The sequence below is a fragment of the Tinamus guttatus genome, unplaced genomic scaffold, assembly GCF_059628265.1.
Source record: "Tinamus guttatus ecotype Peru unplaced genomic scaffold, ASM5962826v1 Tinamus_guttatus_pri_ptg000098l, whole genome shotgun sequence".
In the NCBI taxonomy this organism is placed as follows: domain Eukaryota; kingdom Metazoa; phylum Chordata; class Aves; order Tinamiformes; family Tinamidae; genus Tinamus; species Tinamus guttatus.
This window is the reverse complement of record NW_028288632.1, coordinates 946,264-968,704: the sequence shown is the minus strand read 5'-3', so window position 1 is coordinate 968,704 and position 22,441 is coordinate 946,264. Positions and strand designations below refer to the sequence as shown.

General features: G+C 51.3%; 2 protein-coding genes across 3 annotated transcripts; both read right to left on the bottom strand.

Annotated features, from left to right (window-relative positions):
• Positions 1-3,087: 3,087 nt before the first annotated feature.
• On the bottom strand, positions 3,088-6,138 carry TPI1 (triosephosphate isomerase 1). The gene is made up of 7 exons (XM_088520740.1): positions 6,006-6,138; positions 4,908-5,031; positions 4,733-4,817; positions 4,464-4,596; positions 4,167-4,252; positions 3,914-4,001; positions 3,088-3,646 (listed from the first exon to the last, which is right to left on the bottom strand). Exons 1-7 carry the CDS (start codon positions 6,115-6,117, stop codon positions 3,528-3,530), a joined length of 747 nt encoding a protein of 248 aa, XP_088376866.1. The 5' UTR covers positions 6,118-6,138; the 3' UTR covers positions 3,088-3,527.
• Positions 6,139-7,350: 1,212 nt separating this feature from the next.
• On the bottom strand, positions 7,351-22,020 carry USP5 (ubiquitin specific peptidase 5). 2 transcript variants are annotated; one of them, XM_088520734.1, is made up of 20 exons: positions 21,849-22,020; positions 20,543-20,668; positions 20,183-20,249; positions 17,067-17,200; positions 16,610-16,755; positions 16,116-16,300; positions 15,438-15,532; positions 14,714-14,907; positions 14,485-14,556; positions 13,081-13,162; positions 12,748-12,873; positions 12,133-12,286; positions 11,542-11,716; positions 10,081-10,169; positions 9,649-9,840; positions 8,939-9,082; positions 8,652-8,797; positions 8,412-8,565; positions 7,684-7,768; positions 7,351-7,487 (listed from the first exon to the last, which is right to left on the bottom strand). In XM_088520734.1, exons 1-20 carry the CDS (start codon positions 21,954-21,956, stop codon positions 7,394-7,396), a joined length of 2,568 nt encoding a protein of 855 aa, XP_088376860.1. In that variant the 5' UTR covers positions 21,957-22,020; the 3' UTR covers positions 7,351-7,393. The 2 variants fall into 2 exon arrangements, with proteins under 2 accessions (XP_088376860.1, XP_088376861.1); XM_088520735.1 differs by having other exon boundaries at positions 9,718-9,840; positions 21,849-22,018.
• Between the last annotated feature and the right edge of the window lie 421 nt (positions 22,021-22,441).

The following is a 22,441-nucleotide window of genomic DNA, read 5'->3' as shown; positions in this document are numbered from 1 at the left end:
AGCCCCACTTCGGTACCCAGATGGTCGCTTAAAGAGTTGAGACCTCCTTTCTCTGCCTCCCTTCCTAGCTGGAAAAGATGAATTAATTAATCAGCACTTCTAGATCCAACACGACAGCATAAGTTGCTTCCAGTAACCACTGAACTCTTGTATTCATTTTCCCTGCTGCCCCATTTTCACCTGTGGCTCTGAGCCCCCAGGCAGGTGCCTGTATTAGAATCACAGAATCATAGAATCATAGAATGCTTAAGGTTGGAAGGGACCTCTAGAGATCATCTAGTCCAACCCCCCTGCACATGCAGGGTCACCTAGAGCACGTGGCACAGGACTGCATCCAAGCGGGTTTTGAAGATCTCCGGAGAAGGAGACTCCACAAGCTCTCTGGGCAGCCTGTTCCAGTGCTCTGTCACCCTCACCGTTAAAAAATTTTTCCTTAAGTTCCTGTGGAACTTTTGGTGCTTCGGTTTGTGGCCATTACCTCTAGTTCAGTCAGTGGCCACCACTGAAAAGAGACCAGCACCATTCTCTGCACTCCCTCCCTTGAGGTGCTTATATACACTGATGAGATCCCCTCTCAGCCTTCTCTTCTCCAGGCTGAACAGGCCCAGCTCCCTCAGCCTCTCCTCATAGGGCAGATGTTCCAGGCCCCTGATCATCCTTGTGGCCCTGCGCTGGACTCTCTCCAGCAGCTCCACATCCTTCTTATACTGTGGAGCCCAGAACTGGACACAATACTCCACATGCAGCCTCACCAGGGCTGAGTAGAGGGGCAGGATCACCTCCCTCGACCTGCTGGAGACGCTCTTCTTAATGCACCCCAGGATCCCATTGGCCTTCTTGGCCACAAGAGCACACTGCTGCCTCATGGTCAACTTATCATCCACCATGACACCCAGGTCCCTCTCCGCAGAGCTGCTCTCCAATAGGTCAGTCCCCAGCCAGTACTGGTGTCTGGGGTTATTCCTCCCCAGGTGCAGGACCTTGCACTTGGCCTTGTTGAATTGCATGAGGTTTTTCACCGCCCAGTTGTCCAATCTGTCTAGGTCCCTCTGGATGGCAGCGCAGCCCTCTGGGGTATCGGCTACTCCTCCCAGTTTCGTGTCATCAGCAAACTTGCTGAGAGAGCACTCTGTGCCTTCATCCAGGTCATTGATGAATAAATTGAACAGGACTGGACCAAGGACTGACCCCTGGGGGACCCCGCTAGCTACAGGCCTCCAACTAGACTCTGCACCGCTGATCACCACTCTCTGGGCCCTGCCATCCAGCCAGTTCCTAATCCACCTCACTGTGCACTCATCTATCCCACACTTCCGGAGCTTGCCCAGGAGGATGTTGTGAGGGACGGTGTCAAAAGCCTCGGTGAAGTCGAGATAGACGACATCCACCGCTCTCCCCTCGTCTATCCAGCCGGTCATTTCATCATAGAAGGCTATCGGGTTAGTCAAGCAAGATTTCCCCTTGGTGAATCCATGCTGACTACTCTTGAGCACCTTCTTGTCCTCCACACACCTGGAGACAACGGCCAGTATGAGCCGTTCCATCACTTTTCCGGGGACGGAGGTGAGGCTCCCTGGCCTGTAGTTGCCTGGGTCCTCCTTCTTGCCTTTTTTGAAGACTGGCGTGACATTGGCCTTCTTCCAAGTCTTCTGGCACCTCCCCTGTTCTCCAGGATCTTTCAAAGATGATGGAGAGTGGCTTAGCTATGACCTCTGCCAGCTCACGCAGCACTCTGGGGTGCATCCCATCAGGGCCCATGGATCTGTGGGTATCGAGGTTCCTTAGGCACTCTCTGACTCAATCTTCCTCTACCCAGGGCAGGTCTTCCTCTCCACTGGCTTCTTCTCTTGTCCCTAGGGCCTGGGGCTCTAATGGGCTGCCCTTGGTAAACACCAAAGCAAAGAAGGCATTCAGCAACTCTGCTTTTTCTGTGTTATTTGTAACCAGGGTGCCCCTCCCATCTGCCAGAGGACCCATATTTTCCCCGATCTTCCTTTTGCTGTTAATGTATTTGAAGAAATTTTTCTTGTTATTTTTAACGTCCCTTGCCAGATTTGTGTTCCAACCGTGGCAATTAGCTGGCCATGCTAGAGGGGGCAAAAGAATTAAGTTCTTACAACTGCCGTGAAGTAGATAGCAACGGCTAGTGTAAGATGGCAGCATATTAAGACTTTGCTTTGGATGCCCTTTGGTTGCTTTTCGGTGCTTTGCATGTGAATCCCAGAACAGCAGATTTCCTAGGATTCCTACCTCCTGTGTTCCTCACCTGCCTATAATCCCTTGCGTGGCAGTGGTAGAGCAGTACATCCCAACAACTGCAGGATCAGGAAAAATGTGCCGTACTGTAAACGCTGCAGAGCGAAAGCATGAAATGAAAACCTCTCACGGGTGCACTAAGAAACAGGACCTACCCCTTTTGCATGCTTTGCTTGCACTGCTCTATACCAGAGTGCTGCACATGGACTCCAGCAATATCCTGCCTTAGGGCCATGCTCCTCCCCGTGCAACACCTGCCTTTTCTTCCTCCCTAGTAGCACCTCTGGTTTGTCAGCTGGTGCCATGAGCAGGAAACAGGATCCAGTCACTTTCCCAGCCCATCACTACACAGCTGTAAGCAGGCAAAGAACAGTCTCAGCACATGGCCTAGAAACTTCTTCGTCTGCAAGAGGGAGCTGCTCTGCTCCACATTCAGTGGACAGCAGCACCAACTGTCAGTTCTCCCAGGCAAAGAGAGTAGCAACCAGCAAATATCTGAGCAAGCTACCTGGAAAGATGAACTTGCTAGCTCTGGAAAGCTATCTGCTCCTGGAAGATAGCTTTCCAGACAGCCACCCACACAAATCCCCTCCACCACTGCAGCAGCAGTTACGAGCCCAGGGCCCAAAGATAAGCAGTAACAGGAGAGATGATGTTTGGTGAATTCCAGGCACAACCTGCAGTGGCAAGATGCACCTTGTACCTATGCAGTAACTGTTAGAGGAACAGGAGGAGAGCATCTCCCCACAGGCACTATGCCAAGAGGGAGATGCTCTAGTTTTGTTATGCGTTTCTCATCACCAGGCCCTCCTAAGGAAAATACAGGACACATTATTATGTTTATTCTATTTATTGTTCAGTATGGGACACAGCAGAGGCAAGATGTCTCACAAGGGTCTAAGCTGACAGACTCCTTACTGATGGGCCTGAAGGATGCAAGAGACTGATTCCTTTCTTCCTTCCTCCCTGCTGCAATGCAGAGAAAGGGGGAGGCAAGAGCCAGCTTGACTGTGAGCTCTAATAGGTACACAGGATCAATGGGCATGTGAGGATTCTGCCAACTCAACTCTGCTGAAAACAGGCTGCCACCAACAGAGCTCCAACATGGTGATGGGGGTTAGCAGCACAGCTAGAACAATGACCGTGGAGGGGAAAAGCCTCAGAGGAGACATCTGTACCAACACATGTGCAATGTAGGGTTCCTTGTTGCTTCCGGTTCTTGCTCCTAATCCCAAGGGACTCCTTGTGATTCCAAGGGACTCCAGGCTGCTTCAGTGTTTTGCATTAATAATATCCACAAACTCTGGCTTGAGAGAAGCCCCTCCAACAAGGAAGCCATCCACATCATGCTGTGAGGCCAGCTCCTTACAGTTGCCACCAGTGACTGAACCTACAGAGGAAGCAACGTTTTAAGACCAGTCCTAAATTTAAACACCAGGACCTAGGTGAAACTTGCAGCTTGCTTCTGGGCCACCTCTTGGCTCTGCAGACAGCAAGGCTCATGCAGCTATCTCCCATTCACCCTACCAGTGCTTTTTTTCCCTACTCTGCCAATCTCAAGTTTCCTCATCAGCAGAGCAGACAGCATGCTGTACAATCTTGCAATAAGCAGAGAAACACAGTGCTCCCTGCACTGGAAAGGGGCAGCCTCATTTACCTCCATAGATAATCCTAGTTGACTGAGCAACAGCATCGGACACGTGGCTTTTGAGCCATCCCCTCAGCTTCTCATGAACTTCCTGAGCCTGTGATTGAGGGGAGAGAAAAAAAAAAAAGAGAGAGAGAGAGAGGCAGCCTGAGGCATTCTCTGTACAACACCCTTCCAGAGAGAAAATGGCCTTGCTCCAGCTTCAAGCTGATGGATCTCACTAGTAAGATCCCTTAGTGGAAAGGGCCAGTTTGTGTCATACCTGTTGAGGTGTTGCAGTTTTACCAGTACCAATAGCCCATACTGGCTCATAGGCAAGAACCACTTTACTCCAGTCCTTCACGTTATCTGGAGAAGAGAGAGCAGGTTTCAGGTCAGCACAGTGCCCCATACCGAGAAAAGCAGGGTTGTCTGAAACATGCAGGCCCGCTACAAGCACAGTCATTACCACTGCTGCAAGCATTCACACACACGCGCGCACGTGCACCACCTTCCAAAGACGCGTTAAAGCCACAATGACCATCTGCCAGACAGCCAAGTGTCCATTTTCCTCCCTTACCAGCAATAGCTTTAGTCTGTTCAAAAACCACCTTCTCTGTTATGCCAGCTTCTCTCTCATCCAGCTTCTCTCCAATGCAGGCAATGACACCAAGGCCTTCAGCTAGAGCATGAGCCACCTTCTGTCCGATCAGCTGCAAACGGGAAGGGGAGCAAGATAAGCAAGAGTGCAGCCCATCCCTGTGCTCGTCCTTCCCAGACGCTGCTCACCCCTCCAGCCTGCGCAGGGGTATCTGAACTGGGCCATCGTCCTTGCCCAGGGTCACTCACCTCATCGGATTCTCCAAAAACATGTCTCCGCTCCGAGTGGCCCAGAATCACCCATGTGGCTCCAATGTCCTTGATCATGGCTGGGCTGGGGAAGGATGGAAATCATGGTATTTAGCTTATACTTGCAGAGGAAATCTGCTTCCTAAGAGTACGCTGGATTCACTTTTAGGCTCACCTGATCTCGCCTGTAAAAGCTCCCTTTGGTACCTTGTAACAGTTTTGTGCCGCAACACCAATCTTTGCATCCAGCTTCTGACGGGCAAAGTCAAGGTAGATGGCGGGGGCTCCACAAACCACCTCTGAAAAGCAGAGGGGAACAGAGAGAGGAGGGGGGAGGGGAAAAAAAAAAAAAAAAAAAAAAAAAAAAAGGAAGTGAAGCTTGAGAAGGGGCAGGAAGTGCACCCAGGCACTGACCCTGCAATCCAGCACTGAGGGTCATCCTCCTGCCCTAGCTAGCCTGCCTGCCCTTGCTGACATTTTGGGGACTCTCTGCCACAGCAGCGGGAGGGATATTCCTGCTCTCAGTTATCTGATGACTCAACAGCTCCGAGGAAATCCTTTCTCGTGGCAGCCATATAGGTGAGATCAGGCAGACAGCCAAGCCCCTCAACCACTTCGCAGAGGGCCCTTGGAAAGGGCCCAGCTGGGAAACCGGGCAGGAATTCTGCCCTCTTGCTGAGGCTTCTCTGAACCGGGTGAGAAAAGGGCAGCATCAGGTTACACCTGGGATCATATCTGGGTCTAGTGGCAAGTAAAATCATCTTGTGGCCTCCCTGGCTGGCACAGCCCCAGTGTGACCTCTGATGAAACGCTGCACTCTGCGCTCCTTGATTGCAGTGGGCACCGGAGCGGCTTGGGAGCACCTGGGTGAAGGGTACTGAGGACAACCCACAGGGCCGCGAGAGAGCAGCAGCCAGGCTGGCCAAGAGGAGCAGGACCTGGGCAGCAAAGAGGCCCGAGGCGCAGCCGGGCGAGGCAGGGCCGCGGCGGCGCCCAGACCCGACGGGCTCCCCGGCGCGCAGTTCCCCGGGCGCCCTGAAGGGCCCTTCCGCGAGCCGCTCGGCCACGGCGCGTGGCGGGCACCGGGGCACGCCCGGCGCCGCTGCCCTTTAGCGGCCCGGGATCCGGTGTCGTGGTTATTTTCGGCCCCGCCGCCGGGTTATATATAGGCCCCGCGGCCTCGCCGCCCTTTGACATTTGCCGGCCCCCAGCCCTGGGCCCGGCCGCACCGCCGTCCCGCGCGACGTGCGCGACGTGCAGCCGCGGGCCTCACCAGTGTCGGCCGAGAGCTTGGCACCGTTCAGCGTGTGGATGAGCTCGCCCAGGCTCTTCTTGTCGCCGTTCATCTTCCAGTTGCCCCCCACGAAGAACTTCCTGGGCGCCATGGCGAGGACAGCGGCTCGGAGCGCGCGGGACGCAGCGGGACGAAGCCAGAGGCGCTGCTGGACCGGGAGGGACACGCGGCCCCCGCCGCCCCTGCTCTTATGGGGCGGCCGCGCGTGCGGCCCCGCCCCCGCCCGCAGGCCCCGCCCCCGCGCCGCCGCAGTGCGCGCTCCCACCGGGGCCGCCGGGCCGTGCCTGCCGCGCGTGCGCGCCCACCCGCGCCGAGGGCCCCTGCGTGGGGGCAGGCCCCGAGGACTGCCCTGCAGAGACGAACCGCACCGCACACGGACTATGACCGTGCCCGCTGATAAGGCGTGGAAAGCTGTGCCACGGCTACAGACCGTAGCGCCTTTCCTTTCTAAAAGGAGGTATGGATCAGTATTGTGATACATGAGCAAAAATGCCTAAGGCCTCCCAGCAGCAGGACAGAGGGCAGCAGGATGGAAGGTGACCCCCAGCAGTGCATCCCCCCAGGCAGCAGCACGACCTGCAGCTTTAGTCCTTACTGCAGCACTCGTGAGCAGGGGTGGAGGGGGAAGAGTCACTGCTCAGCAGCCCCCTGGGCAGCCAGACCTTGGAGCTGGACACTCAGGGGCTACCTTTACTACGCCAGAGCAGCACAGTCCCCTGCCACTGATAGCCACGCAGCCACCTCAGCACCAAGCGCCCTCTGCTCCTAGCACAGAGGAGCTCAGACCTCAGCTTTTGCAGAACACCTAGCAATACACAGAGTCGGCAGAAGCCAGGGGGGTATTTAGTTTTTTATTTTATCCTTTGTGTATTTTGGCATGTAAAGGGCACACAAGGAGGGGGCACAGCTCATGGCCCATGTTGCTTCCTGCACTGCTCCCTTTTCTGGGAGGAAGGGGATAAGGAGTCCCCCCATGATACACAAGCCACACACACACACACAAGCCCCTTCCTCCTCTCCTAGCCAGCAAGGAGGTGGCATCATCCCACTAAGCAGCAAAGCACTAGGGCTGCGTGTGTCATGAGGGGTGGGGACAGCGAGGACATTTCCTATAGAAACAGATATTCCCCCCCTCCCGCCCCTGGGCCCTAGTCGCTCATGTCTGTGGGGACCCCAGCCCCAGTCTTATTAGTCAAAGAACTCCAGCCTCCACCTCGCAGCGTGGCACAGACGGAGAGGCTTTTAAAAGGAAGCGTTGGTGAAGAGCACCAGGGGAGAGAAGGGCCCTGCTCTCACCCTCACTGCCCCCTACCCCACCCCCCCGCCTTCAGCCCGCCTTCCCCCTCCACACGCAGCAGGAGGGCGTTCTAGGTGGGGATCCGCTGATAGAAGTAGATGTAGCCCAGGTCCTTGGGGGGCTTCTCAGAAGCACAGACTTTCTGGTCGTTGTAGATCACCCACCTGCAGCAGGCACAAGGGGAGGAAGGTCATGGATGCTGTTCTAGTGCTATATCACTATTTGATTCCCCTTGCCCACTCTCCTCCTCCTCCTAATAGCTGCCTTCTTCCCCTCTGCAAGACCCCTGAAGAAAGAGGGGAGGAGAATGATTTAAAACTCTGCCTTGGGATCCCCTTATCCCGTAAGGGTCCCTCTTACCTGCCATCTTTCTTGATGTGACAAACGTAGTGGCCGCACATAGTTGAAGTGCCCATGTGGCTGATGAAGGCAAACAGCTGATATTCTTGAAAAGGGAAAGAGGAGTGATCAGTGAAAGAGGGAAGGCTTGATACCTGGAATAACCTGTATCATGGCCTCTCCAGAGGAGAGCTGCTGATGTGTGAGACCTCGTCTGAGAGACATGCTGGGTGACAATTTAGAAGCAGGCTCCTGTCAAGCCTAACTGTGAGGATCTGGTGTCAAAGAGAGCAGGGAATGGGAAGATGTTAACCCCAGTCCAACCTCACCTCTTCCAACCGCTTACTTGGCTCATGCATTTCGGCAGTTAATCAGGGACTTCCCTCTTAATGGTCCCTACCAGAGAAGCAGCACAGGCATAATTTTTCCGAGCAGGCTGAAATCTGGCTTTTCAGTGGCAGCCTGAAGTCCAAAGCTAACTGGCTGGCAGAAATCAGCACAGACCTCCCTGATCTTGTACTTGATGACACCTCTTCTGCCTCTCAGGAGAGCTTATCTACTTCCAAGTAGGTCTTTTCCTGAAGGGTCTAGGCCCTACATCACCATCCTTCTCCTTTTCCTCCCTGCTCACACCATTTCAGCAAGTGAATCACCTATTCCTAGAAGCTACAGGACTGGATGGGTTAGGAAGAGTAAAGCTATGCTGAGTTTGCACCCAAAGCTCCATGCTCCTACTGCTCAGAACTCACTTCCAGGCCCATCACGCACTTTAGGACCCACAGGAACAGACTCGGAGATGGACTCAGCCGCTGAGCGACCTTCTGAAATATCCATAGCAGCTTCTGCATCAAGGTCATCAATATGACTAAAGATCCAATCCACGGCACGCTCCAGACTGTTGTTCTGGAAAGAAGAGCAGAATACTGTGAATTTGGGAATGCCTGTTCCTCAGAATACCATTTTGGTTGGCTGTCGTCCAGGCCTCTCACCGTGGCTCTAAGTGCTTTCATAGCCTGGTCCCGAGAGAAGCCCATGGAGACAATGGTGGCCACACTGTCTTCTGAAGGAGGGTCCGGGCAGGCAATAGTTGACCCTGGTCCACTGGATCCAGGGAGAACTAGAGGGTTAGCGAAGTCTGCAATGGGAAACAGAGCACAGCTCAGAACAGTGGCCTCCCTCTGACAGGGACATTCTGAGGTTCAAACCGCTTTAGCTTTCCCCTTCTGCCCCGTGACCGAGATGCAGCACGCTTTGTCACGGCAATGCGAGCTTGTACCTGGATCATCCATATGCGACATGACCCAGTTCATGGCAGCCTCAACCCCACTGTTCCCTGTGTAATACACGGCTTTGCGGCAGGCATCCATGGGAAAGCCCATCTCCACTAGCTGGATAATCACCGACTCGTCCAACATGGGAGCTGTGGAAAGACAAGAGATTACAGCGACCCACTCCCACCCCGTTCTGTGTTGTGCAGTCTCATAAAAAAAAAAAAAAAAAAAAAAAAAAAAAAAACCAGCAGTGCCTGGCTTCATTGCATAGAAGTTTTGTCTCCCTGCTCCACCTTTATAGTCTTTCTTCCTCTTCTGAAGGAAGAAGCACAGTCACCCGCAGGTGCCCCAGGGGACAAAGGGATTCAGCTCATGAATTGGGAAGCACTGGCTCTCCCCTACCCTCCAAACCCCACCTCCCGCCATTCATGGTGCAAACAGAACACCTCTGCCAGCTAAGCTGGTACAAGCCCCAGCTCTGCCCCCTGCCACCGAGCTGGACGTGCCACCATCCCAGCTCACACAGAACAAGCTTCAACACACGCCCCTGCATAACAGCCTTGCCTAACAGGCACACAAGGGAGGCAGCAGCTGGCGCTTGCTGAGACAGGGACAGGCAAAGGCTGAGTAAGAAGAAACTGCTAGTGCAGGAGACAAGACAAGGAGAGCAAGGGAGAGAGTCAGGCGTCAGGAAAAGAGGAGGAGAATCACTAACATGTTGGAGAGGAGAAGTGAGGGGAGCAGAAGGAGTCGTCGTCCTCGTTGCCATAGAACCCCAGGCTACCTTTGGGCTCATCTGGTGTCACCAGCGGGGGTGCGATGTCTGGCATTTCTTCTTCTCCCTCTTGCAACCCTGTTCCTTGCAGTGCGGAGATATCCAGCTCCTCTGGCATTTCAATTGAGACATCTGCAAAACACATTAATGCTCAGCCCTCCCATAGGAGCAGGGACCAAAGGACTTGTATGAGAGATCTAGAAAAGCAAGTACAATGCACACTATGGTACAACGGTACAATGGTACAATGAGGTACAATGCACACTATGAACTGCTGCTCCTTGTGAGGTAGTTATTTTCCTCTTTCCAGTAACAGCTATGGTGCCTATATAAGACACCCAGTACCTATACACTCTGTAACTTCTTTCTTACCAAGCTTTTTGGGCACCCAATCCAAGCCAAAAGTGAATTTCTTGATTTGGATCACCAAGTAGTCTGGGAAAGACGCAAATCGCGTTGTCCTGAAAGACAGGAATATCACAGCTACATTTTACACCTTGTCAGCAATGACTGAGGGCTTCTAGTTGATGCAAGAAAGCAGCGAGTAGGGCAGAGGTGTGTCCTAAGGCAGAACTGTGGAAGACTCTTCTGTGCCGAGTTTGAAGATCCTCCAACAAAGAAGTTTTTAAGCAGATGTTCTCTCCAGGTGAGTCTGAACACAGTATTTGCAAAACCTTGGGATGAGGCTTCCACAAGCCTCCTCAGATTTTAGTGCTTAATTGAAAGTCTAAACCGTAAGGAATATAGGGAAAGATAACATCTTTTATTAGACTGACATACAGCTGGAGAAGCTGACAAGCTTTCAAGCACAAGAGCACTTCTTTGGATATGAAGCAGAAGCAGCAGATTTTAAGCTAACAATGGCTCTGAATTTGATTGAATGTAATTAAGTAAGATAATTTAAGAAAAGGTGTGTTTCGCATCTGCGAAATAGAGCGGCATGTTTTTGAAGGGAGAAAAAAATAGTGACAGACACTTATTATTGGTGTAATATTGAGAGATCGTGGGGGATAATTGTAACATGCTATAAAATGTCTTAGGCAAGGGTATATATTCAATCCTGGAACACAACTCATTATTTAAAAGCCGAACAAAATATATATTTACTGACTATTAATGTATAGTGACTATTGCTTAATAGTAGAAAAAAATGTTAGAAAAAACCCACTTCCATTTTGGTAGACTTACTAGGTTCTTTGTGGAAAACTCACTCATTGTAGAAATACAGTCAGTAGCAGGAAGCTGCTCAAATTTGTGTTCTCTGTACCTTTGCATTATTGCATGTGCTGCAGGCAATGAGACAGGGTGAAGCTGCTCTTTAAGCTTTGATATTGGTATTTGAGCCAGCACCCTTTAAAATAACTGAAAGGATTTATCTCTCAGGGTTATGATTTCCAAAACTGATGCATCTGTCACACTCAGTTCTTGTGCTCAGAGTTTGATAGCTAAAAACTTCCTCTAAGAGGTTGCAGAGACCAAGACCAGTGTTGCCATATTCCGTCAGCTGTTGATTTTAAAGTTAGATTTCCAATTTAGACCAAAACCCAACCATTTTCTAGATTATTACTGTATTTTCATAGCCCTGCAGCAACTGAAAGCTAGTGGTAAGAATTTTACTAGCACTGCCGTTCTGCCCACTGTAATCCTTTGGAGCAGACCCTCCAGCCCTGACTAGCTGATCTCCCCTCTGATTTACAGGTGTACTTCAATACCCTGCAGCTGCAGGATGGAGAAGGCTACAAAGGTTTGGTAACACTCCTTCCCCAAGCAACTAAACAAAGAGGTTCCAAAAGATACAGGCTGTAGCTCATCTGGCCACCCACACACACTCACTTGAGAGCCACAGACTTGGCTTGCAAGGCTGTGCTCCAGAAGTCATCCACCTGTTCTGGAGCTCCATAGGCTTCTAGGCAGGAGCTGAAAGGCACCTTAGCTCGCACCAGCTCAGGCAGGGGCTGCTGCTCCTCTTCTGCCTGCCGCTTCTTCTCCTCATATTCCAGTAGCTCGTCTGGGCAATAAAGCAGAGGAGTCAAAATCCACCCCTATGGACTCATAAAGCACCTGGCATAAGCAACATCCAGAGACACAACAGGCCTATAGAGAGAAGCCCTCAAGAATGGAGCATAAGGAAGACAAAATCTCCCAGTGAGTGCTGCTGAACTACTGCAGCCCTGTTTTGCTGGTAAATCACAGTCCAGCTTGGGGTGTAGGAAGGAAAGGTCCTGGAGAAACATCGTTGTGTCCGTCTTATCACCTCTGAGAAAACAGCCCAATCCCACAAAGAAAGCAGGTGAGGGATCTGGTTTCAGACATGATAAAGGCTTTAGCAAGTCCCCCCTTCTCCTTGATGGAGTTCTGTAAGAAAAGTACAACCTCCACTCACAGTGTCTGCCACTGTTCGGGCCGTCAGCCCGTTACACTGACCTTTGTTGAGTGCAGCATCCATGGGTACGGGCAGCTGCATGATGTAATCAACACGCTGGGTGTATTTCACCTTTTCTGTGGCCAGGCACTTCAGCTTCTCCTCCACCAGGAAACGGAAGACCTCATTAGGGTTCTCCGAGCTGCGGCAGTTCCTCTGAGGAGGAGAGATTACAGTCATCAGAGGTATAGCAACAGAATGGCAAGAATATATATATAATATAGGTCGAGTAGCAGCAGCCCCATATAGGATGTGACCAACAGTATTCACTTCGCACCCAGTCCACTGGAAAAGTTAGCATGAAGGAAAGCCCAAGCCAAGCCCAAGAACCCAAGCTATTCCTGCTCTTGAAGAGGACAATGCAGGTGCCCAGCTGTGCCATTCACAAAAGAGATTCTATCCCAGCAATCCACCCTGGAAACGTGGCTTGGCAGCAGGCAGCATCCGTTCTCTATTCTCACAAATCCTGTCTGCTCCATTTCACCGAATTCTTCACTTCTCTCTGTTCCAACTGCCAGCTTCTCCCCTCCCTTCCCTGACCCCTACTATCAGTGATACTACTGAACAGGTCAAAACCAAAGATGGGCCTTCTGGGACTTGACAGACTCAGCTATTACCTCCACCATGTTGATGAAGTACAAAAAGAATTCCTGGGCATCCTGCTGTCGGTTGGTGGAAAATTCTGGGTGCCCCTTTCCAATGAGAGACTTAAACATGCGCGGAGCAATGCCATTTTGCACACCCTGGAAAGAGCAAAGCAAAGAAGGAGGTGACAACTTGCCAGGCATATGTCCTGGCTCATAACACACCACTCAGTCACTCTTGTTGAGGTGACAAGGCTCCAGGATGAGCCCCAGGACAGGTCCCCAGAGAGGGTTCTCTCTCCTTCTCCACCCCACACATGCACACTGCACACCCCCTGCCACAACGACACTGAGCCTAAGTCTCACCTTCTGCTCTGGTTGCTGTTCTCCATCCGCAGAAGCCGGGTTTGAATACTCCCCAGAAAGTAGCCCATGGCCCAGTTTGGCTCTGGAATGAAGAAGTCACTGTTAGCATGAAACTACCTTGTGCAAGCCCCTATGCTCAAGGAGCCACATCCACTATCCAGTTTTGATAGCGCCATGGACTGTCAGTCTCAGAGATCAGCTCTCTCTGTCATGACGGCTGAGATGTCTCCTCTTGGACAGCAGCCTCTGCGCCCACAAAACATCACCCACGTGAAAGTCACCAAGGCTTTCAGGCGCCAAGCTCAGGCACTGCTTGTGAGGTGGGGACAACATACAAGAACTACTTCCATTTTCAGACCAACATTCAGCCAGCACAGAGCCACGCAGCAGCTGCCTAAGAGCCAGACTACCCTGCAGCCTGACGTGGCAAAGCAGCGCTGCGCCCACAGCGCAGGAGGCAGTAGATCACCCAGGGCAGTGCTACTCACAGCACGCTCATCACGTCTGCCCGCGGGAAGACTAAGAGCTTCTGCGCAAGGTCAACGGTGACAACGGACAATAGTGACACTCGCTGATTTCTCCTATGCCCAGACTCACCCACTACTCCAAGCCGTTACTACTGCAGCCCCTCACCATGTCATTGGTCTGGACCGTGCTGTACCAGCTCATGCCTTCAGCCAGGCAAAAGTCTTTCTGGCCCCCTCAATCTCAGCTCAATTCCCCCAAAATGAACATCTCACCCCAGGCTGAGCAGCCCTCTGAACTCAGGATCCTCCTCTGAACTCTCTTCCACAAATGCCACCCTCCACTTCTTTCCCCACTAACCTCCCTGCGCTGCCTGTTTTAGAGTTGATGAGGCTGAGAGCCCAGGTATTTAAACTGAAATACGCTCCCAAATCTTGTGCTCCTTCTTCTGTATGGTCTTTTTATTACTTGCATGATAGCTTTTGCAGGAATAAGCATATCTCTTCAGGCATATACACACAACCCATTGAGACAAAGTTGCCTAAACCTCGGTATAACTTTGCTCTGAGCCATCTCCCTCCATGGCAGCAAACAAGCACCTCTCTGCTCCCCACCACAATCTCTCCCGTGGTAACAGCTGCCATTGCATTCCCCACGTAATACATGCAGGATCAGGGCTATGTCTCAGGCTATGTCTTTTGAGACTCTCATGAGCACGGAGGTACGTGCACTCTGTTCTCTCCACCTAGGGCATTCAACTGAACCTTCTTGTCTTAGAGTTTCACTGATCACACACAGGATCAGTGTCTTTGGAGACAGACATGGAGCCAGAGAGGCATGGCTCGAGGAGGAAACCTGCACCAAAGCACCCGGTAGCAGCGTAGAGGGGACGCACCCAGGCATCCTCAGCCTTCCTCCTCTCACCAAAACTCTACGTACACTTGTGTGCTGAAGTCCTGTGTGGGGTCCGAAGGGGCACTTTGGAATATCTTCTCCAGCTTGTCCACATACCTGCAAAGCAAATCAGGGCAATTAAGGGATGTATGGATTCATCTGGTAAAGGCAGTTCTGAGGTGGATTCCTACAAAAAGAGATCTCAGCTCTAATGAACCTTTACAGATTCCATTAGATCTCAGGCCCACAGAAAGAGGCAGTTGAGCTCACTTACTTTCTTTGGAAGTCCGGGATACTGAACAGCACCTGCATCACAGAATTGAGGTAGCAACTGTTGCCCAGATTACGGATACCGGTATAGCCAGGCCCATAGAGGGGTTTGAGCTGGACTCCAGACTCTTGGATGAGCTCCCACTCCCCAATGCGCTGGTTCATATCAATTTCCAGTTCTGTCATTGTCTTGTCTGTCTGCGGAGGAGAGAGCATAGGAAGAAACCCTCAGAGGAGACACAAGGGAACATCAGCAGTGCCACGCTATAGAGAAGCAGTGCCACGCTATACAGAAGAATCATTCTGTTTGATTAGGATTTTTGTTTAAATTAGCAGAAAAGGAATATACAGGAATTGCTTTTAAATATCTGAATATTTAGCACAGAAGGACCCATTTATAAGGCAACAGGAAGAATGCTACAATAATATTAAAGTATCTTACATGGCAGAAATGTGAACAATACCCTGAAAAAGAACATAGAAATTAGGTACTAACATCAAATCTAGCAAACAAATCCAAGAGCCTGGGCAGCTTCCTGCCTAGTGTACTGACACAGAACTCCACAGGAATAAAAATGAGGGACAGGAAAGAAGAGGCAAGGCAGCTTGCTGCACAGCCACAGGACTGAATTTTAACGATGCTCAGGAATGTGAGAAGCTTGGATCCAACTAACAAGCCTCTGACTTGCTATTCTTCCCGCTTCTGGGCCTGCAGGGGAACATTTTACCTTTTGCATCTTGAGCATGTCAATCCCAAAGTGAGCAAGGTGTTCTGCCAGGTTGGGATCCAACACCATATCATCCTCATCATAGGAGTAGACATCTACGAGGCACAGAGAGGAAGAGCTTTAAAATGGCCCGTGATCTAAAATACAGTGCTGGGTGGAATGAATAGAGTGCTCGGGAACTGGTGGTTTTGATGAGCAGTTGGGTTTTCCTCTCCTTTCTCAGGAGAGCTACAATACAGGCAGAATATTGAGGTTCTCCTAGAACTGATGACAAAACACCAAAAAAAAATCATTTATTAGGGTGCACCCATGCCTGAAATGAGAAAAGTGGGTTACTGCACCAACTACTCTCTGTTCAAGCTTTGAGCATAAAATTATTTAATAAATATCTAACCATAGGAAACTAGAAGGAAATCTGGACAAGTATTTTAAAACCTTTCATATTACAAGGGAGAGGAGAAGGAAGGCCAGGTTTTGTCAGCCAGTTCTCAGCTTCCAACAAACAGCAGATCAGAGCAGGGAAGCTCAGGACCAGATGACACTGTATGCTGCAGATCATAACACGGGCAACGCCACCTTGATCCCCGGAGATCCTCCCTTACTTGCCTTTTGCTCAGAAACCCAAGTGAGCCTGAGTGCATCCTGGCATCCCTACCCCTTAGGGGCCCCCCTTCTCACCAGCCCCATCGGGAGTAATGGTTCCCAGCTTCACGGCCAGCGGGTAGCCGGTTTCCCGATAATGCTCCACCGCGTGGTTGTTGCCTCCGCTGCCATCAAAGTAGCGCCGACCACACAGGATGGCGCCGTCGGTCATGTTCAGCCACAGGTTCTCCCTCATGTCACACTTGCTGCACTTCCAGCCACTGTTGACAAAAGGCAGGGAAAAACATTTGCGGGAGAAATCTTTGTGTTCTACCTCCCAAGCCCTCCCCACTGAGCACAGTATAAGCCAAGGTTATCGGGATCTTTCTTCCTTTACTCTAGGATATTTAGCACCATGAACTACTTGAGTCTGCCCTTTCCCCCATATTTCCTAATTGGCAAAAGCTGCACACAGGAGGTATCATTTCCCGCGAGAACAAAGTTCCCATTGCAAGCAAAGGACATGCGAAGCCAGTGACCAGCATGGATCTGGAAGACAGAGGAACATCTGGCTTCAGTGGCATGCTCACCACGGTGGGATGCGGATGTCATTCTGAAGCTGATGCAGGGAGAAGGCGTGTTTGGAAACACGGCGAACCTCTCCGTCCCAAGCCTGCACCTCCTGCTTCCGTGAGGCTGAATCTGCTGTCAGGATGGCCTCAACCGCACTGGCAATCTGGAATGGGGACAGCAAGAAAAGGAATAAAGGACACAAGAAAAGACATTCCCAGTTTCCAGTGCCACAACACTCCATATTTAGGGTCAGACCTGCAAGTTAGTTGCATTAAGGCACTGTTGCAGAGCCTCAGTCAAAGGCCAGGACTTGGTAACATTAAACACTGCTTAAGTGCACAACTCTATTACTTACTCCAAGATGGGACTTCACAGCAGCTCTGAAGGATCCCTTTTACAGGACAGTGGTTCTTTCTCTGTAATGGTGCATTTCCTCCCTACCAACAGAAAACACAACCGTCCACCCAAACATACCCTGTCTCTGACCATGTCTGGTAGTCCCTCCAGCCCATCACGAGGAATATCCAGGTGCTCTGGAAAAATTACTATTTTTACATCTTCATGATATTCAAACTTTTCCTCTGTGATGTCAAATCCACCTTCTACACCTACAGAAAGACAGAGCATTGTAGTAACAGGTCAAACCAAACACCTTGCCACTTTTCTTTGCCCTTAGCGTACAAGAAACAAGAAACTATGACTTAAGGCAAAGCTCTACATCAGTTCGGATCAGAAGGATTCACAACCCTAACGTTTCTGCTGGATGTAGAGTTCCACAGGAATTAGTATGAGCCTAGTGACAAAAAGCTGGCTTTCCCCAGCTGTTTTGCATTGGTGCTTAGAAGGAATCTCCAGACCTTGACTACAATGAGGAAGACAAACAAACAAACAAGGAAATCCACTTTAGAGCTTGAAAGCTCATCCTTCACAACATATCCGAGATGATGAAAAGTACACAAAGAATCAATTCCAAACCCACAGTGGGAAGGCCCAGTCTACCCAAATCTTTCAAGATCCCACCTCCCCACTTCTGCTTCTCTTCCTGCCAGGAAGGACAATTCACAGTCCAGAACTCAAAGGAAGAGAACTAGGAGTGCTTAGTCATTCCCAGAGTTGTAGCAAAGCCTAACGATAGGCGGAGTACCAGCAGTTTCTCCTGCTGGCCTAGGCCTCTACCTTCCAGAGGTGGACCAAGACATGGGAGCCCCCTACAACATCAGGTGTTTGCCAGTTGCCATGAGTCAGGCTGCCACAAAAGTAACAGCAGCCCACAAAAGGAACAGTTTCTGATTTATGGAAGTATCCCCCCAAAAATGCAGTTTTTGAAACCATTATCTTGTCCTTCCTGCTCTCCAGGAATTCACACCCTATATTCCAGAAAGAAATAGGGCAAAAGGCACTTTTTTTTTTTTTTTTAACTAGCGACCCCATCTACCCATGTTTTTTTGTTGCCAGGTTTCCTTATTTCTTCAGAAATGGCATGCTGTGGCTGCAGCAGATCCCTGAAGACAATAGGAGCCTTTGCTGTAACATTAAGAGTCGATCGCCTCTGATTCAAGAAGCCTGAATGTGCTGCGGTTGCTCTGAGAAACATTACTGTATTTCTTAAAAAAAAAAATACATAATGTCAATAAAAATACCTGGTTCACGCAACATCTCCTGCAATTCTCCCCAAATAGCAACAATTTCAGACTCTGCAGAAAACGCCATGTAGGAACAGAGATGCTACAAGCCCAAGTCATTTCGGAAATACTTGAAAATTGTCACTAGCATCATTTGAGAGGTCATCGTGCAATAATATACCCGAATAATCCTTTCCTGTGCCTCCTCGGCACATCCCAGAGATCTCCTGTCATCACTGGAGAGAGTAAAACCCTATGCAATCCCTCAAGATACTACACAACTCCTGTGTAGTAAAATTTCTACACAAACTGCTGTAACAACAAGAGGAGGTGTGGCTACTAATAAGCACAAAAATAGTCAGCTGAAACCTCCTTGTGCTGAACCTCCTCAAGTCCAAATGAGAACTTCACCTGACAGATGGTCTCCTTCCCATCTTCCCCATGTACACTCAATAGCTTGAGGTCCCTGCCTCCCATTCCCACTGCTGGATCTAAACACCTTAAATTCTAAAGGAGCTGGGCACCCAACATACTGTCATGAGAGGCAAGCACTGAACTCCCTTTTCCAGAGAGCTAAGGTACAGAGAGATCAAGGGATAGATATGATATTAAAGTCAATGACACTTTGCTCTGAAATCTCTCAAATATTTCTGCCAATCTTCCACACTGGGAATAGTCACCGATTGCAATTTGGCTGAAAGAAGGGAGAAAGGAAAAAACAAACAAACAAACAAACAAAAAACCACCTCTATCCTGCATCTGAAACCACTGACTGAGCCGCAATTGTTTTCTTTTATTCCCTCTTGCTCCATTCACTTTTCTTTTATTCTTTCCTGCTCCATTCACATCACTAAAATGTCATCTCAGGCAGCTATTTTCTGCCTTGCTGAGAACTCTTGTTTTGAGCCTTTGTGAAACTGAGGTTGCAGAAGTAACTCACAATGCACACCAAGCTTAATCCCTGCACAGACAGCACAGTGCTATAGATAAGAGCACTGGAAACCTGAAGAAATATAGATTCTAGTCTCAACTTTGCTAGCAGTGACCCTTGGGAGCCCACATAGCTCACCATAAACAGAGGGAAGGGTTGAAACAGGTAATGCTGGTGCTTGCCTGGCAGCTCCATGGTCACCAGATTTCTGCTACGCAATGGCACAGCTACAGAGAAAGTGAGCAAGGAGAAGATCAGCAGGAAGCAGGTTCTGCATTTCCCTCTAGTGGTCAGCCTCCAGAAAGACCAAGAACCTGCTACTGCTGAAGATGTTCCCATCCTCTGCTTCACAGGTCTCCGTGATGATTCAGGACATACTAGTTGAAACCTGCAGCATCTTCACTGACCTCCACAACAGGTTTTGTTTTTTCTTTAGTTTGTGCAAAACAGTAATGGAACACCAGCACAGTCATTCCAAAAAAAAAAAAAAAGGCTTGTTTTTAGTGTTTTAATGCTTAAATATACTTCTTCCAGGATCAGGCTTCATATTTCGAAGAATTATGTGGTCAAAAACATCAATACAGCAATTCAGTAATTTCTTCCCCTTCTCTATAAAAACCACTAGTTCAATTTAAAAAGATAAGTTTAAAAAATAATTTGCTTTATGGGAAACCTTTCAATGTTCTCAAAGTCATTTCAGCGCCACTGCGGATGCAGCTTTATCGAGCAACAGTCAGACACTGGATATACCCTGCCGACCCACCTCAGGCACACAGAGGTAAGGGAGGATGCAAAACGTTTATCTGCAGACACCAGGATGCAGAACCTGTTGTTAGAACATAGAACAAGACTACTGCTTCAACAACTGCTTTTCAATAATTGACCTCTCAGGAGATAACTAGAAAACACTACGTTTCAATGAGCTTGGGGCTCCTAGCCCAGGAAAATAAAAGTGGGAGAGAGGCCACAAGGCCAGGAAGCTCCAAAGGACGGCTCCTAAACAGCAAACGGTGCAGAGCACACAAGTGCGTTCTTACCAATAGCCAGGCGAGTTGGTTTCTTCCTTGGGGGATCCCCCACACTGGAGTTAGCGTCGTCTTCCTTCTAATTCAGAGAGGATAAGAAAATAGAGTTACTAGGACAGGCACACTTTATGCATAGAAGTTACTGTGAAAGTAGAAGAAGGGAGGGAGAAATAGTTTGGGCAATCCATGCGGTAACTGAAAAACAGCAGAGCTGAACAACTGGGATTCATCTGTTACACTTAAGAGGAGGGAAAACTTTAGAAATTGCCAAACTTGTCCTTAAAGTGAGAGCTGCAATCTGTCTCTGTACTCATCTATAAGAATAGAACCACTGTATAATACCACTGTATTATTTTTTAAAATTATTTTTACCGGTTTACGTGTTCTTTTGAGGTGTAGATAGACCCGCTGGCCTGTTTTCTGATAGTGCTTTTCCACATATTGCTTCCCAAAGCCCAGGAACGTGTTCATGCAAATATACAATCCACCATCTGACTCCTGCAAGGAAGAAAAGAGAAAAGCTGGTAAAGAAGTCATTCCAACTGTTAGGGTAAACACATGCTCACCTCTAAGAACGCTATTTGTTAACTCCATTAAATAGTGGGTACAGCTGATTCCTCTATATGAGTCTCTGTAAGCCAGCCTGAACCAAGCCGTAGGTACTCCTGTCAGGATAACAAACTGGAAAAACCTACTTGTCAAACAATTTACAGCAGGATGCTACTGAAGCAGGCTGGACTGCGTGAGGTTCCCGAGGAGCTTATCTTGTTGTGAAAAGTCCATCACACGCCCAGGTTGCGCGTTTGGTGCGTGGCACTGCCTTTACCAAGGAACTGGTGCCACCATCTCTGAACACCTAACGCCAGGTACCATGTGGGACTGGGCCAAATTATAGACTGAAGGGTGTTAACAGATAACTTTATTTTTTTTTCCACTGCTGCTTCCCAAAGCTCACACGTAGCCCTGAAACAGCTAGAGTGAGACTCCACCAGAGCCAAAAAAGCTCCCTGCGCACATTCCACGGAGATACGATTCCTAAAACAAAGCGGGGAGGGACCCAGACGCATGGAGCGAGCAGGAGGGCAGGGGCCGGGCCCCTCCGGGCCGGCTCCGCCCAGCAGGCAGGGGCTCGCGCCAGCGAAGAGCCGCACTCACCGCCCGCTCCCGCGAGGGCCCCGGGGGCGGCACAGCGGGGCCGGGCGGCCCAGGCGGGGTCGAGACAGCGCGAAGCGAAGCACGGGCTGGGATGGCGGCTGGGGAGGGGGCCCTGCCATCTTAATGACACAGCACGGATCCGCCCCGCAGTCCCCCGCGCCGGGGGCAGCTCGGGGCCGGGCAGGGCGCGCCCCTCCGCCCGCAGAACTGCAAGTCCCGGCGTGCCCCGCGCGGCAGCGGGGGAGCGCGGTGGGGGATCTCTCCCCCCGATGCGCGGCGCGGCCCGGCGGGACGCGGCACCTGCCCACGCCCGGCCGGCGCGCGGACTGCAGCCCCCAGCGGGCGGCGCGCGGCGCGCAGCCTGCCGGGAGCTACAGTCCCCGCGGCCGCGCGCCCCACCCGGCCGTGCGCGGCGCCGCCCGCCGCGGAACCACAAGTCCCAGCGCGCCCCGCGACGGCGGCGGCCGGGCGGGCTGCGGCGCGGGCGCGGGGCGGTGCGCGAGGCCAGGCAGGCCGCACTTACCGGCGTGTCGAAGGAGAAGGCGCACTCGTCCTTGTGGACGCGGTCCCCGGCCTTGGGCACGCGGATGGACGGCAGCACCGAGAGCAGCGCCTCGCTCAGCTCCGCCATGACAGCGGCTCACTGCAGCGCCGCCCACGGCCCCGCCCTGGCCAATGAGGGTGCCGCACAGTCAGGAGGGCCCTGGCCAATCGCGCGGCGCGCAGGCACGGCCGCCGGGGGCCCGCCCAATGGCCGCCGCCCTCCTGGAACGGCCGTGCCGACGTGCCGGGCTCCTCAGCCAATGGAGTCGCACGACGGCGCGGGGCGCGGAGCCCCCTGAAGATTGACATCCGGTGGACGAATAGGGACAGCCGTTCCCCTGGAGCTGGCCAATGGAGACACAGGGGAGCCCGCCTCCCTCGGTGGCGTCAGGCTTCGGGAGCCTTCCGGGAGCGGCCAATCAGCTCGGAGAACGCTGAGTTCCCCAGCGAATGGCGAGCGGCGCGCGAGGCGGGCGTTGGGCCGGGGCCGTCGCCGTAGAAACGCGCCAGCACTTCGGGCGTCGGGGCGGGCCAATGGGCGGGAGCGGGGGGGCGGGCCGCGGCGGCCCGCCT